This window comes from Palaemon carinicauda, chromosome 31 (assembly GCF_036898095.1).
Source record: "Palaemon carinicauda isolate YSFRI2023 chromosome 31, ASM3689809v2, whole genome shotgun sequence".
NCBI lineage: Eukaryota > Metazoa > Arthropoda > Malacostraca > Decapoda > Palaemonidae > Palaemon > Palaemon carinicauda.
Genome location: NC_090755.1, coordinates 20,654,093 through 20,668,475, shown reverse-complemented (window position 1 = coordinate 20,668,475; position 14,383 = coordinate 20,654,093). Strand labels below are relative to the sequence as shown.

Genomic DNA, 14,383 nt, shown 5'->3' with positions numbered 1-14,383 from the left:
ATTAGTTCTGTCCTCTCTGAGAAAACGATGATGTACATGCTTTATATTTCTGGAATTATCTTTAATTTAGTTAGGCTGGTTCTTCATTATTTATACCTTCATGATAATTATTACTTGTAATTTATTCATTTATATTAGTAAATCATGAGACAGAAGCCATGACTGTGCATAATAATTTTTCATCATTCCAGCTAAAGGTCTGCTAAAAGGGTTCTGGCCCCCCTTGCAGATCTTGCTTTTATTTCATGGGATTATCTGTTGTCTGCTTATAAATATTTTCAATATCTCTCCCATATATTATTCAGCTGTGTATTGTCATTGAGTACTTATTCAATCCAAGAATTTTGAAATATAATTTTTTCTCATTTTGTCTAATAACGTTTTATTCTCAAAGATCACTTTTATTCTCAAATATCACTTTTATTCTCAAAGATCACTTTTATTCTCAAAGATCACTTTATTATCAAAGATCACTTTTTATGTTCAAAGTCACCATTGCTGTCTACACACTTTTCCCTTTCTACTAAGGAGAATGAGAGAAAAACATTTAAACTTTGTTCAGTACTCTACAACTCCCTCCTTTTTTTCATTTCACACTCTTATCACATGCAAATATTCAAAACATAGCAAGGAAAATTGGTAGAAAACCAAACTGAAATATGATAGATGCCTAGTAAAATGTATTACATATTATCAGGGGTATTTGTATAGCATAAATCTTTTAAAGTTGTTTTCCATATATTTTGAATATCTGGGTGTATCCCCATCAATTTATTAATGATAGTGAAGTGTTTTAATGTGAAATTCATTAAATTTAACATGTTTGCACAAATTAGATTCAATTTAAGAAGTTTTTCATTACTTTTAATGATTAGATACTGGTACTAACTAGACAAGGATTGAAATTCAGTTGTCTTTTTGTTGATGTTTATTACCTTTTATCTTATTAATAGGGGGGAGAATATTTTGTATTTTATTTAATTGAACTCGCTTGTTTTATTTTACTACCAGTTTGTCCTATGTAAGAACTTCATGAGGCACATAATATACCGGAATTGATTTTTGGGAAATACACTTCAACAGGTGACAAGCTTGTGCTCATAACTGTTATTTATCATCCTTATAGTTTTTGTTTTACGTCATTCATTATTTATGATTTCAACTTTCAGTCCCAAAGTTATATTGTTCTAATTTCACTTAGTTAAACAACCCTCTTTTATAAGGCTGTCTGTCCATTTTTTTTCATAAGTCAATCAAGAAAATATTTCTCAGAATAGAAATGTGTATTTTTATTGACCTGAAGATAGGTGGCATTGGCAGGACAACTAAGTAGGACATGTTTCTTATGTTGTATTCCCTTAAGAAAGATAGTATTTCAACTGCAGTATTACCATTAAAAGTTATTGCAATTAAATAGCTACTATTCCAGCAGGGATTTATAGTGTGTTTATGCACACATTGTAGACCTTACTAGAAGTTCTTTTGGAGTGTCTGCTGGCCCCAGCTCCATTATGTTTGACTTCCCCCATTCTCTCTTCAGTTCTTTCACTTTGTCTTGTTCCACCATTTAGATCTTATTTCAGAATAAATTCTTCAAGTCTTCTTTTTAAGAGTAGAAATTACAATAAGGTAATTATTGTATACTTATATACGGAGTCTAAATTAATGATGCGCATGTATATAAAGGCAAAACTCATTCAAACAAGTATGTAAACTGTCAATTTTAAATTATTCTAAATTATTAAAGTGTTGTAACAGTAATTCATCCTGAAAGATGCATGATAATGGAGAACTTGGTCTGTAATCTTTAGTGCACTTCTGCAGTTTTTCAAAGTATTATACCCAGAAAATAGGATATTTACATTCTGCCTTTTTCATCCTGGAAAGGTATTTTTATTGAAATAAAGGTTTAAAATGGGTTTACATGACCCCAAAGATAGGTAGAGGGCAGTAAAGTTTTCTAGTAGACAATATGTGTTGGTGGATGCTATTTTTTTTTTAAAGCTTAAGGTATTATTAATATCCTGCAGATTTTTTGTCTCATTTTTAAATTATTCCAATTAACTTTGTTGCTTTGTATTCATAATAAACTAGTGAAGTTATTAACAGTTTTCAAGGTAATATACTAGTGTCCTTGTATAGGCCTATTGCTCCTCCAATCTATTGTGTAAATCTGTGTGCAAATTGGCCCATATATTAATTATGTATAGTTTTTATATTTTTGCTCAATCATTTTGTACAGTGTCTTACATTGCTTCTCTATTCACAGATGCAGAGAGCTTGTGTAACCGTCTTACAGAGAAACTAAATTTACCTCATGGACATCGTTTAGTCTTAGCCCATATGCCACTGCTGCTTGTGTGTTTAGAGGTACCATATATTCTTTTCATGTTTGTCTCACTTTTTACATTATACCTTTGCTATGATGTTCTTACATTTTACAATTGTTGTTATCTTGAGCTTATGTTTTACTATATCCTAGTTATAATTTAGATAAATAAAATTAAATTTATGTAAACAAACGAAAATATGTAGACAAAGTTTCCCTGTAATTGTTTATAGTATTAAAAGGGATTTGCAGCATCCCCTTTTCCCCAGCTTTATTGCTCTGTACAGTTTACTTTTCATCCATTCCCTTTGGTCTCTTCCTACGTAGCTGTCTTACTCCAGCTAAAGAATTGTCCAAATTTTAAATTTTATTGCTGAAAGTATCCTTTATTTGAGCCGTATGAGTGCAAAGGTGTTATTCAGTATGGTCCCCAAGGGCTTTCTTGTTAAGACGAACAGGAAATCCACAACAACATGATATACAGTAACAGATAAATACTTTCTTCCCTGCCCTAGGGCCAGTGTACTGTATTAACATGCAAGACACAAACTCAGTGTGTGTAAGGCAAACTCAAGGGTTCAAGCTCTATTGAACTCGTCACAGCATATCCATGCTTCATTTGTCTGCTAACCAATAACACATCGCCCATATAGAACCATTGCTGATGCGGAAGACAATGCTTACTTGGCAATTTTTTTCCTGCTCTCTTGCAGGTAGGCTGCTCTTTGATCTCGAAGGACTATTTATCATCATCATCTCCTTCTACGCCTATTGACGCAAAGGTCCTCTAAAGTCCTGAAAAGGGATTTTGACGATGGAAAAATCTATTTCTGGGAACCTGTGTCGCCCAGTGAAATGCTCCTCTAGCACCATTTCTAAGGCATAGGTATTGCTGAATATACCAGAGAAAAAGAGATGCATGGAATGCCAGGAATAAACCTAGCTCGCTCACTCTTCGAGTGTCGGTATAGAAAACTGGGGCGTGATTGAACCACGACCATAAGTTCCTCACCAATTAGACCTCTCCTTCATCAACATCCCCTGGAACAACGAGGTGCCGTCCTACACCCGTCTGCTGCCTCCTACTACAACTATCCCTCCCCACCCCGTATCCTCATTCCTCCCAGCACCCGAAGCTTGGACCAACCAGGGTGAGGGAAAAAGGAAAAGGGTGGTTTCACTGGGCGACACAGGTTCCTCGCCCAGAAATATCAGTAGAAGAAAGAGAAAGAGGTGGACTAAGGAAAGATACCTTAGATCAAACATCACCTGCCTCACCTACCACCCTACCTGTACCAGTCAAATCGACGACCATAGGCTCAACATCCAAATTAATGGCCGCAACGTAATCGAGAACATTATCGCCTACAAAGTCTTCCCGAATCCGGGCGATGATCGGAGCTGCCACATCAGGGGCCACCGCTGCTGACATCTTGGCATTAGGGTAAAGGAGGGAACACATCTCCTCCGACAAAACATAAGGCTGTTTGGCCTTAACATTACGACCAAAACCTCCAACCCAGGTCTTAAGGGTCGCGAGGGAAGTGCTCTTGACGGGGGAGGAGGCCTGAAAGAGAAAGACCCAGATTAAAACAAGGAAAGGTGATGCAAGGAAAAAAAGGGAAAAATAAAATCAAAACAACGCAGTATGTATCAAAACATTACCGTATAAAAGTAATCAATGGCATAACAAGTCTAAATCAGACAGAAAAGATACATACCGAATCACCAAACAAATCAGAGACCAGGGCATAGCAAATCTCACACCCGTCTGGATGCCAGACTAACAAATCGCCCACCGGAACAGCAGACCCGGCATGCGAACGGCACACTTCATGCCCACAAGGCTGCTGCAAAACCGCAGTGCAAGCCATCTCCTGACAACGTACCGCCTGTAAATTAATTGGGTACATGAGAATGAAATTAACTCGTGCCAGGGATTCCTTGGCGAAAAATGTAAGACTATAATCCGCTAGCGGCGGAAACATGCAAACGTTAGAGTTAAGTAAAGTAGACAATAGCATAAACAAACTCCTCTGTTAAGTCCGTTAACATAACAAAATATCCGGAGCCCAGAACAATGAGTCGAACGAATAAGTAGCCTTATAAAACATTAATATAAATAAATTCTCAGAAAACGAGATACCCACCGGAGTGAGAAGCGTAAGCGAGAAAGGACAAACAGACTAAAAAACAATCTTCAAGATTCGTAGGCTCCGGAAAACAGTAAAACAGACAGGAGTATAAAAAAGGCGCTGGAAGACATGTGAAAGTCCAGCGCATAAAAACAATAATATAAAAATAACATTATATAATATAATAAAATAACATAATATAACGCTGGAATACATGCATAAGACCGGCGCAAAAAATGCCATGTATGTAAACTTAAAATACACTAAAAGCTCCGCCTCAATCGCCCTCCCCAACAACACAAAACACTAACAAATATAGGATAAAGAACTGTATCAGAACAGAGTGGAGTGTCTGAATCCGATCAAAGAAACACAACTACCATACGTAGAAATGAATCTAAAATATCCCAACCCTCCCGCACATGCACCAACAGTCTCCCGCGCGCGCCATCAGTCTCCCATGCGCGCCATCAGTCTCCCATGCGCGACCCGTGGTATTCTCCATCGCGTGAGCACCATTACGCGCCCCCGCGCGAGAGTCTATATCCTCCCGCGCGCGAGGCTGCTGGACAACGCACGGCAAGGTCACTATTGCCGCATTCTCCGCAAACGCATAACAGCGCGTATTGCGGCGGAAGGGAAACATCAGAGGGGTCCAGGATCCCTATTCCTTTTCTGGCGAATCCACCTTTGGGAACTCTTCCCAGGGATCCTTCGATCCCTGTCCCTTCAGAGGGGGTGTCTGACAGCGCGTCTGTCAGTTGACAACCTTGGTTCGGTGCACTAATCAGAGCTGTTACACAGGCGTTCAAGCCTGTTTTCTCTGAATTAGGTCACATATCCTTGGCTGTCTCTACCCCTTTGAAGAGAAAAAGAGGAGTTCCGGACGCGGTAACTTCTCCAAGGGCTAAGTTGACTCCAAGTAAGCCTACGAGGCAGGTTCCTTCACTCCCCCAGACTTTCTCCTTCCCTGTCGGACGAGTATTTCCCATCCTCAGGGGAATCACATGAGGTGAGACTTTCCCCCGTTGCACCAATGAGGGAAACCCCGTCTCGCGCTGAGAAGTCTTCCCAAGTGGGGGCTGGAAAGAACTTGCCATCTTCTATGTTGGAGTTGTACATCCTTCCCAGGAAGGAGTCAAAGGACTCGAAGACTTTACCAAAGTCCTCTACAAGACCAAGGACGGAGACAACTAGCCACTCGGAGAACGACCGCGACTCTCCCCAAGAAGAGCCTTTGGGGACAGGAGACTTCGCTGCAAATACAACGTCTGGAGGAGAACAGCAAGAGTCAGAGCATGCGTTTTGGCAAGTGCTGACTCTAATGAGGGCTCTCAATGGGTTTGCTGACCCAGAGATCCCTCCTCGTGAGGGAAAGGACAGGGTCTTGGACCGCGTATTCGGTACTCAGAAACCATCTAAGGCCAGTGCAGCTCTGCCCTGGTCTCAGGGGGTTAAAAGTACCGGGGACAAGATCGCTGTACAGCTCTCCGAGTTGTCCTCCTCCAACCGTTCCAGTGCCGGCAACAAGCTCCTCCCACCTCCTCGCGTACAGCAGAGGAGGTACTTTGAGATCTTGGAGGAGCCTTGTTTAGCTCTTCCTCCACCATTCATTGGAAGAGCTTACCAGGGGAGTCCCTCTTGAGAGACTCTCCAACCGGCAGGTCTCGTTCTTGGCAACCGAGATCCTTAACCAGGAGAAGGTTGCGAAGTGTGCTATGCAAGCCATGACATCTGGTTAGGGACCTTAGGTATCCTGATACGCTCTGAGGATTTCTCCAAAGAACGTACCAGGAAAGCTATGGAGACGTTCCTTCTCTCAGGCACTCGCACGATCGAGTTTCTGGCCCACCAAGTCTCGAACTTGTGGGCAAACACCATCCTGAAACGTCGGGATGTGGTGGCTGAGAGATTCCATCAGAAGGTCCCTAGCACCGAGATCAATAGGCTCAGGCATTCTTCTTTAGAAGGAACGATCCTGTTTGAGCCTAAGGATGTGGAACAGGCCGCTGAGAGGTAGAGGAAGTCTCACCAAGACTCCCTCCTTCATAGGGCTTTGACATCTAAGCCCTATAAGCCTCCAGCACCCCAGCAGTCCCGTCCGACTAAGACCGTAAAACCAAATACAGCAGCGAAGACAGTGGTGTCTAAGCCCTTTCCTATCAAGGACAAGAAAGGCAAAAAGTCCTCCAGGGGAGGTAAAAATCCTAGAGGGAGCAGCCCAGGCTGCAAACGCTAGGATTGGGAGTCCCCCTGCATGTCCACCAGTGGGGGGATGCCTACAGAGTTGCTCAGACAGGTGGCAGCAACTCTGGGCCGATTCCTGGACGATTTCCGTAATCAGTCAGGGATATCGCGTCCCGTTCACAACATCTCTACCTCCTCTGACGACGAATCCAGTGTCATTGAGCTCCCTTGCCATGGGATCGGCAAGGGGGCAAGCCCTTTGGGCAGAAGTCCAGACCCTGTTAAAGAAGGGCACTCTCCAAGAGGTCCTTGACGGGTCTCCAGGCTTCTTCTGCCGACTCTTTCTTGTAAAGAAGGCGTCTGGAGGCTGGAGACCAGTCATCGACCTCTCAGCTCTGAACAAGTTTTTCAAACAAACTCCGTTCAGCATGGAGACGGCAGACACGGTCAGACTAGTAGTGAGACCGCAAGACTTCATGTGTACACTGGATCTAAAGGACGCGTACTTCCAGATCCCAGTCCATCCGTCTTCAAGGAAGTACTTAAGATTCAGCCTAGACAACAAAGAGTACCAGTTCAAGGTACTGTGCTTCGGTCTCTCCACTGCACCACAGGTTTTCACCAGAGTGTTCACTGGTTAATCCTAGCAGACTTAGTGTCATCCCTTCTTCAACACCGGGACAAACTTCTGAGACTTTGCCAGGATCTGGGGATCCTGGTAAATCTCGAGAAGTCCTCACTGCTTCTCACTCAATGACAGGTATATTTAGGCATGGTTATAGACACCAATCTCCACAAAGCCTTCCCATCAGACGACAGGATACCAAGGCTGAGGAAGGTTGCAAGCCCTTTTCTCAGACGAGAAGTGCTTCCAGCCCAATCGTGGTTACGTCTCCTTGGTCACCTTTCATCATTGGCTCGTCTAGTTCCCAACGGTCGCCTCAGGATGAGATCCCTCCAGTGGCGACTCAAGTCCCGGTGGAATCAAGGTTACGATTCCCCGGATGTCCTGATCCCTATGAGACCTGCGGAACTGATGTACCTCCAGTGGTGGGTGGCATACGAGAACCTACGAAAAGGAGTGGACGTTCTTGTCCTCCCCCCGGATTTGATGCTGTTTTCGGATGCTTCAAATAAAGGGTGGGGGGCCCACGTACTGCACCACAGGACCTCAGGCCTGTGGTCAGTCAGAAAAGTATCTCCATATAAATCTCCTAGAGATGAAGGGCGTCTACCTGGCCCTTCAACAGTTCCAACAATATCTGGCGGGTCACTCTGTGGTGGTGATGAGCGACAACACCACAGTAGTGGCTTACCTCAACAAACAAGGAGGTACTTTTTCGCAGCAGCTATCCCATCTAGCAGTAGAGATACTGAGATGAGCCGAAATCTACTCGATACCGCTATCGGCACGCTTCATTCCAGGCAAAAGGAATATGCTCGCCGACAATCTGAGCAGAGCGTCTCAGATAGTGAGTACCGAGTAGTCTTTGGATCATCTAGTAGCCAACAAAGTCCTGACTTTGTGGGGTTCTCTGACTGTGGATCTGTTCGCAACAGCCCTGAACTTCAGGTTCCCGCTATTCTGCTCCCCAGTCCCAGTCCCAGTCCCAGTCCCAGTCCCAGTCCCAGACCCCAAGGCTCTCTGGCAAGATGCTTTCCAACAACGGTGGGACAACATCGATGTTTACGCCTTGCCCCCGTTCTGTCTGATGAGGAGGGTGCTCAACAAGACCAGAACATCGGTCAATCTTTCAATGACCCTCATAGCTCCGCTGTGGCATCATGCAGAATGGTTCCCGGACCTTCTGCAACTCCTAACAAAGCTACCGAGAGAACTCCCTCCACGGCACAATCTGCTCAAACAACCACATGCCAACATCTTCCACAAAGCTGTAGCTTCGCTACGACTTCACGCCTGGAGACTATCCAGCATCTCCTCTCTGAGAGAGGATTTTCGCAGCAAGTTGCGGTCAGGATGTCTGGACATCTGCGAAAGTCATCCGCAGTAGTCTACCAGGCAAAGTGCAAAGTCTTCTGTGGTTGGTGTCGTGGGAGAGGTATCTCTCCACTCGATGCCACTATTCCAACAATAGTGGAGTTTCTTGTGTATTTGCGTGAAGAAATGCGCCTTTCAGTCTCGGCAGTGAAAGGCTATCGCTCAGCCTAAGTCTAGCTTTCAGGCTGAAAGGAATGGACATTTCTTCAGCGCTAGAACTTTCTCTACTCATACGTAGTTATGAACTTACCTGCCCTCAGTCAGAAGTGAGACCTCCTCCATGGAACGTGGTTCGAGTTCTCAGGTCTCTTAAGAGACCTCCCTATGAACCATTACGCCAGGCATCAGATCGCCATCTAACCTGGAAGACGGTGTTCCTGCTAGCTTTGGCTTCGGCCAAGCCTGTTAGCGAACTTCATGGTCTCTCGTATGACATCGCCCATTCAAGGGGATGGGGTGAGGTAACGTTCAGCTTCGTCCCTGAGTTTATTGCTAAAACTCAGAATCCTGGAGTAGCGGATCTTCGGTTCAATTCCTTCCGGATTTCTAGTCTCCGCTCTGTAACAGATGACCCAGACCATCTCTAACTATGCCCAGTAAAGAGTTTGAGGCTATACCTCAAAAGAACAGCTGCAGTCCGTCCTCATGTGCCAGCATTATTCGTCAGCACTGGGAGGACTAAGAGGAGGGTCACCAAGAACACCATCTCTGCATGGATTCGTAGGGTCATTCATCTGGCCTTGAATCCAGATCCTCTTCCGTCACGTCGCCCTAGAGCACATGATGTCAGGGGCATAGCTACGTCCCTGGCCTTCAAAAGAAATTTCTCTGTGAAGCAGGTCCTTCAAGCGAGGGTGTGGAAACGTCAGACAACATTCACAGCCCACTACCTGCACGACGTGACCCACAGGAGGCTCGATACGTTCTCTATCGGCCCTGTGGTGGCTGCACAACAGCTGGTTTAAAAACCTTAAGCTCCTTATTGGACAAGTAGCAGAAGGTTGAGGGCATTCTTACCCGGTTTTAGTCTGCATGAATGAAAAGGTTTGACTGGCCCGTATTCTTTTCTTCTTCATCCCCTCTCTTGGGGAAAGCAGCATCCTGGGTTCTCTGCATAGCTAACCTCAAACCACTGCAGGTAAACCATGCTCCCTTGTGTTCGTAGTATTAAGTTAATACTGTTACGTCCCCATACCCTGAGGAGGTGGTATTGGGAAAGTCCTAGTCTACAAGTTTCCATCTAAAGAACTTCAGAACAACTTCCTAGGACGAATCACACTTCTTCATACCTTAACACACAGCTTGCGTAGGCTGCAATCCTTGCGTAGCAAGGTTCTAGCGAGGTGCAGGGACTCCTTATTTCTTGGGTGCTTACACACTCAAATATCGAGCCCCCGGGCAAAGCCAAAAGCCAGTACTGGCTGGGACGTCCACCCTTCCTAATGGGTGAGTCACCCCTATTAAATAGCGTGGTTTGTATTCCAGTTACGGAACAAATGACAAATTCGTAGATAATTTGTATTTTTAAATATTAAACTTAGCCGGTGAATATATAATAGCTGACGTCTCGGACGGCTCGACAGAAACACAAAAACTCGCGAGCGATCGCCGTGAAGGTTGCGGGTGTGCCCACCAGCGCCGACTATCGGTCAGATACAGTGAACCCTCGTTTATCGCGGTAGATAGGTTCCAGACGCGGGCGCGATAGGTGAAAATCCGCGAAGTAGTGACATCATATTTACCTATTTATTTAACATGTATATTCGGACTTTTAAAACCTTCCCTTGTACGTAGTACTGTTAACAAACCACCCTTTAATGTACAGAACACTTAATGCATGTACTACAGCACCCTAAACTAAAACAGGCACAAATATTAAAGGCGATTTTATATCATGCGTTTCCTAAACACCTAAAAAGCACGATAAAAAATGGCAACCAATGTTTTGTTTACGTTCATCTCTGATCATAATGAAGAAACAAACTCATTTAGTGTACACATATATGTATAGGTTAGTTTTTGCATCGATTATATTGATTATACAGTACTGTATGTTGATTTTTTTATTACCAATGTTTTAGTTTACGTATTTTTCTTAGGACTTCCAAATGAAATGTTTTTCTTTATGACGCCGCCTGAAACGACGGCATCATAAAGTACTGTACGCTCAGTAAACAACCACGCTCAGAACAAACAAGGCATTTAACGCGCATGATGATAGTGATAAATAATGATACAGTACATACAGTATTTACAGTAAAAGCATTTACAAAATATGTTACCTTACAAATATAATTTATACAGTATTGTACGTAGCAAAGCAGGAAAACAATTTACGAGAGAGAGAGAGAGAGAGAGAGAGAGAGAGAGAGAGGAGAGAGAGAGAGAGAGAGAGAGAGAGAGAGAGAGAGAGAGAGAGAGAGAGAGATTGTTTTACGTACGTAAATGTAAATTTTAAACAAAAAAAATATGATAGGTTACAACATGTAGACTTTTAAAAACCTTCCCTTTAACTTAATGCATACAGTACGTACAGTACTAAACTATAAAACAGGCACAAATACAGTTTTAGAATGTACAGTAAGAATATTAAAGTAAAAAATAAAGATTGTTACTGTACTCACCACGAAAGAAGTTGAAGAAAAACTTGAATGATGATGGCGATGAATTTGCTGCACAGTAGAAATGATGATGATGAAGCTGATGATGTGTTCTACTGTGCAGCCAGGTAGTATTTTACGTCTCTTCAGACTGAGGTGTCTTTTCCTGGGACACCTCTTCAACTTCTTCCTGGGAAACTTCTTCAATTTCTTCCGAAGGCGTACTAGCAGGAGGAACTGGCTCTTTTTTGCGAGGCTGGAAGAACATTGTGATCGGAAGTTGTTGCCGCTGCTTCTTTTTTCGATCCAAGAGCATTTTGTAGGGAGTCATGTCTTCATCGATCTTGTTGCAGAATTGCATCGAGCGAACCATATCCTCGTCCCACTCTTGCAACATTTCTTTCAACTCCTTCGCATGGTTGCAGGCCTTGGCAAGCCGTTCTAATGTTAAGCCCATTTCTTCGATATTTTCTTGGGTCTCTTCCTGGGTATCACTCTCTTCTTCACTTGCCGATTTCGTCAGGTCTTCGAGGTCTGCGTCAGTTAGCGGCTGGGAATGGCAGTCCAACAACTCGTCGACGTCTTCAGTCGTCATGTCGCCAAACCCATCACCTCCAATTATGGCAGCCAACTGCACAGATTTGCGTATTGCAGAGTGTTGGATTTCCGACGGAGTAAATCCCTCGTCGTCGTAAACAATCTGGGGCCACAACTTCTTCCAGCTCGCATTCACGGTTGCAGGTTTCATCTCTTGCAGTGCCTTCTGAATATTCTTCAGGCACGTGGCTATGGTGTACTGCCGCCAGTACGCCTTCAAGTTAAAATCTTCATCCTCATCATCTTGGGCAGCATCCACACACGCAACGAGGTCCGCCAAGGTGTTCTTCGTGTAGAGGGCCTTGAACGCCCTGATAACCCCCTGGTCCATCGGTTGAATTAATGACGTGGTGTTGGGTGGCAGGAACTCAACCTGAATGCCCTCATGCGACAGGTCAGTTGCGTGTCCACCAGCGTTATCCATAAGGAGAAGGATCTTGAATGGCAAGCCCTTCTCTAAGAGATATTTGCTGACTTGCGGGATAAAACACTGATGGAACCAGTTGGAGGTCAGCATCTTCGTAATCCATGCTTTTTGATTATGCATCCAGTACACGGGAAGGAGATTCTTATTTTTATTTTTCAAAGCGTGAGGATTTTTCGACTTATAAATAAGCCCCGGCTTTAGCAAAAATCCAGCAGCATTGCCACACATCACGAGGGTAACGCGATCCTTGAATGCTTTAAAGCCAGAGGCTTTGGCTTCCTCTTTGAACAGGAAAGTTCGCGACGGCATTCTCTTCCAAAACAAGCCGGTCTCATCCATATTAAAGACTTGTTCCGGCTTGTATCCACCTTCGGCGATAATATTCTTGAACGTCTGGTTCACGTAAGTTTCAGCAGCGGCAGTGTCAGCGGAAGCAGACTCCCCATGCAGAGAAACGCTTTTCAGGGCGAAGCGTTTCTGAAACTTCGCGAACCATCCTTTGCTGGCGGAAAAAACGTTTCTGAGGCTGGGAATCAGTGGATGTCCCTGGTTGAGGATCATCTGCATCATCATCATCTTCAGCATGGTTGCCGTCGTCGTCTTTAGGTTCCTTTGCAGCAAAATTCTCATATAAGCTCAAAGCCTTTGTTTGGATGGTGTTCGTATCCAACGCTATGTTCTTCTTCCGGCAGTCGGCAATCCACACAGCTAAAGCACCTTCCATGCGTACGATCGTTTTATTACGCGTTGTAACGACTCGCTTCGCTGATCTGCTAAAGGTGATTGCAGCCGTCTTTCTAATGTTCGCCTCGTCCTTCTTGATATAGCGAACAGTAGATTCGTTGATGCCAAAATGGCGCCCAGCGGCCGCGTAACTTCTACCATCTTTTAACATGTCGAGAAGCGTAACCTTCTCAGCTATCGTCATCATCCTTCGGTGGCGTTTAGGCTCACTACCAGCCTTAAGAGAAGCAGAACGCTTGGGAGCCATTACAGTAGGATTTACAGTAACAAAAAGTTCAACTTAAAAAAGTCGCACACAGCACAGATTCACAAACTTAAGAACGTCTACTCAGCGATACGCGGTAACAGAGAGTGGACGATCCAGCCCCGCGAGAACCTAGATGCTGCGGGTAGGAGATGATGGCAAAACACCAATCACAGGCTAGATAACAAAACTTGAGTTCTGATTCGTCATCTATCAGCGCTTGAACCAATCACAACCCGTCTCACAGTACTATGATGCGTAGGTTACCAACTCATAGAAGATGCCCCGCGCATACCGAACGTACGTAGATTAAGTAAATACCGTAATAATAATAAATAATGATAATAATACAGTACAGTACTGTAATAATAATAATAATGATAATAATAATAACAATAATAATTTTATTAACAACAACAACAATAATAATAATAATAACAATAATAATAATACAGCTTTACGTACGCTATTTTACGCTTTTGTTGTAGGATGTGCGTGTCTCTCTCTCTCTCTCCTCTCTCTCTCTCTCTCTCTCTCTCTCTCTCTCTCTCTCTCTCTCTCTCTCTCTCTCTCTCTCTCGTACGCTTATTCGAAATGTGATTTTTGCAACAAAGAATATTATTGGATGCAGTACTACGTACGTATACATACAAAAGATTCATGGAAAAGAAGCACATCCATTACATTTGTAGTACAGTAGTAGCCAACAGCAGCCTTACACCATTCTAATATGGTATGACTGCATCTGATTTGCGTTTCATGTTCGATTTAATTTTACTACGTACTGTATACAGTACTGAATTATCGTATGATCACATTCTCTTTTCGTGTTTTATTTCTTTCTGTGCTGAATTATATATCATATGTAATGCAATGAACAATCAGTAAGAACAGATATTACTAATTACAGTATTAATGGAATTACAGGTAACAAAATATCGTATTTGGTTGTCTTCAGATTTCGCGGTATTTTCGAATTTTCCGGAAAATCCGCGATATGTAATATATATGGGTTATGGGAAAACCCCGCGAAGTGGTGAATCCGCGATTGTCGAACCGCGAAGTAGCGAGGGTTCACTGTACCGCATATACATGTAAACAGCCTCAGTTCTTCTCTGTCG

The 14,383-nt window shown here is 43.5% G+C and overlaps 1 protein-coding gene across 5 annotated transcripts in view; it reads left to right on the top strand.

Annotated features, from left to right (window-relative positions):
- Positions 1 to 14,383, top strand: part of Pi4KIIIalpha (phosphatidylinositol 4-kinase III alpha) — a 303,864-nt gene that overhangs the window by 93,289 nt on the left and 196,192 nt on the right. For all 5 annotated transcript variants that reach the window (XM_068355017.1, XM_068355020.1, XM_068355018.1 and 2 more), the window contains one exon: positions 2,270 to 2,370. In XM_068355017.1, coding sequence (XP_068211118.1) covers positions 2,270 to 2,370 — 101 coding nt within the window. The remainder of the gene's footprint in view (positions 1 to 2,269; positions 2,371 to 14,383) is intronic.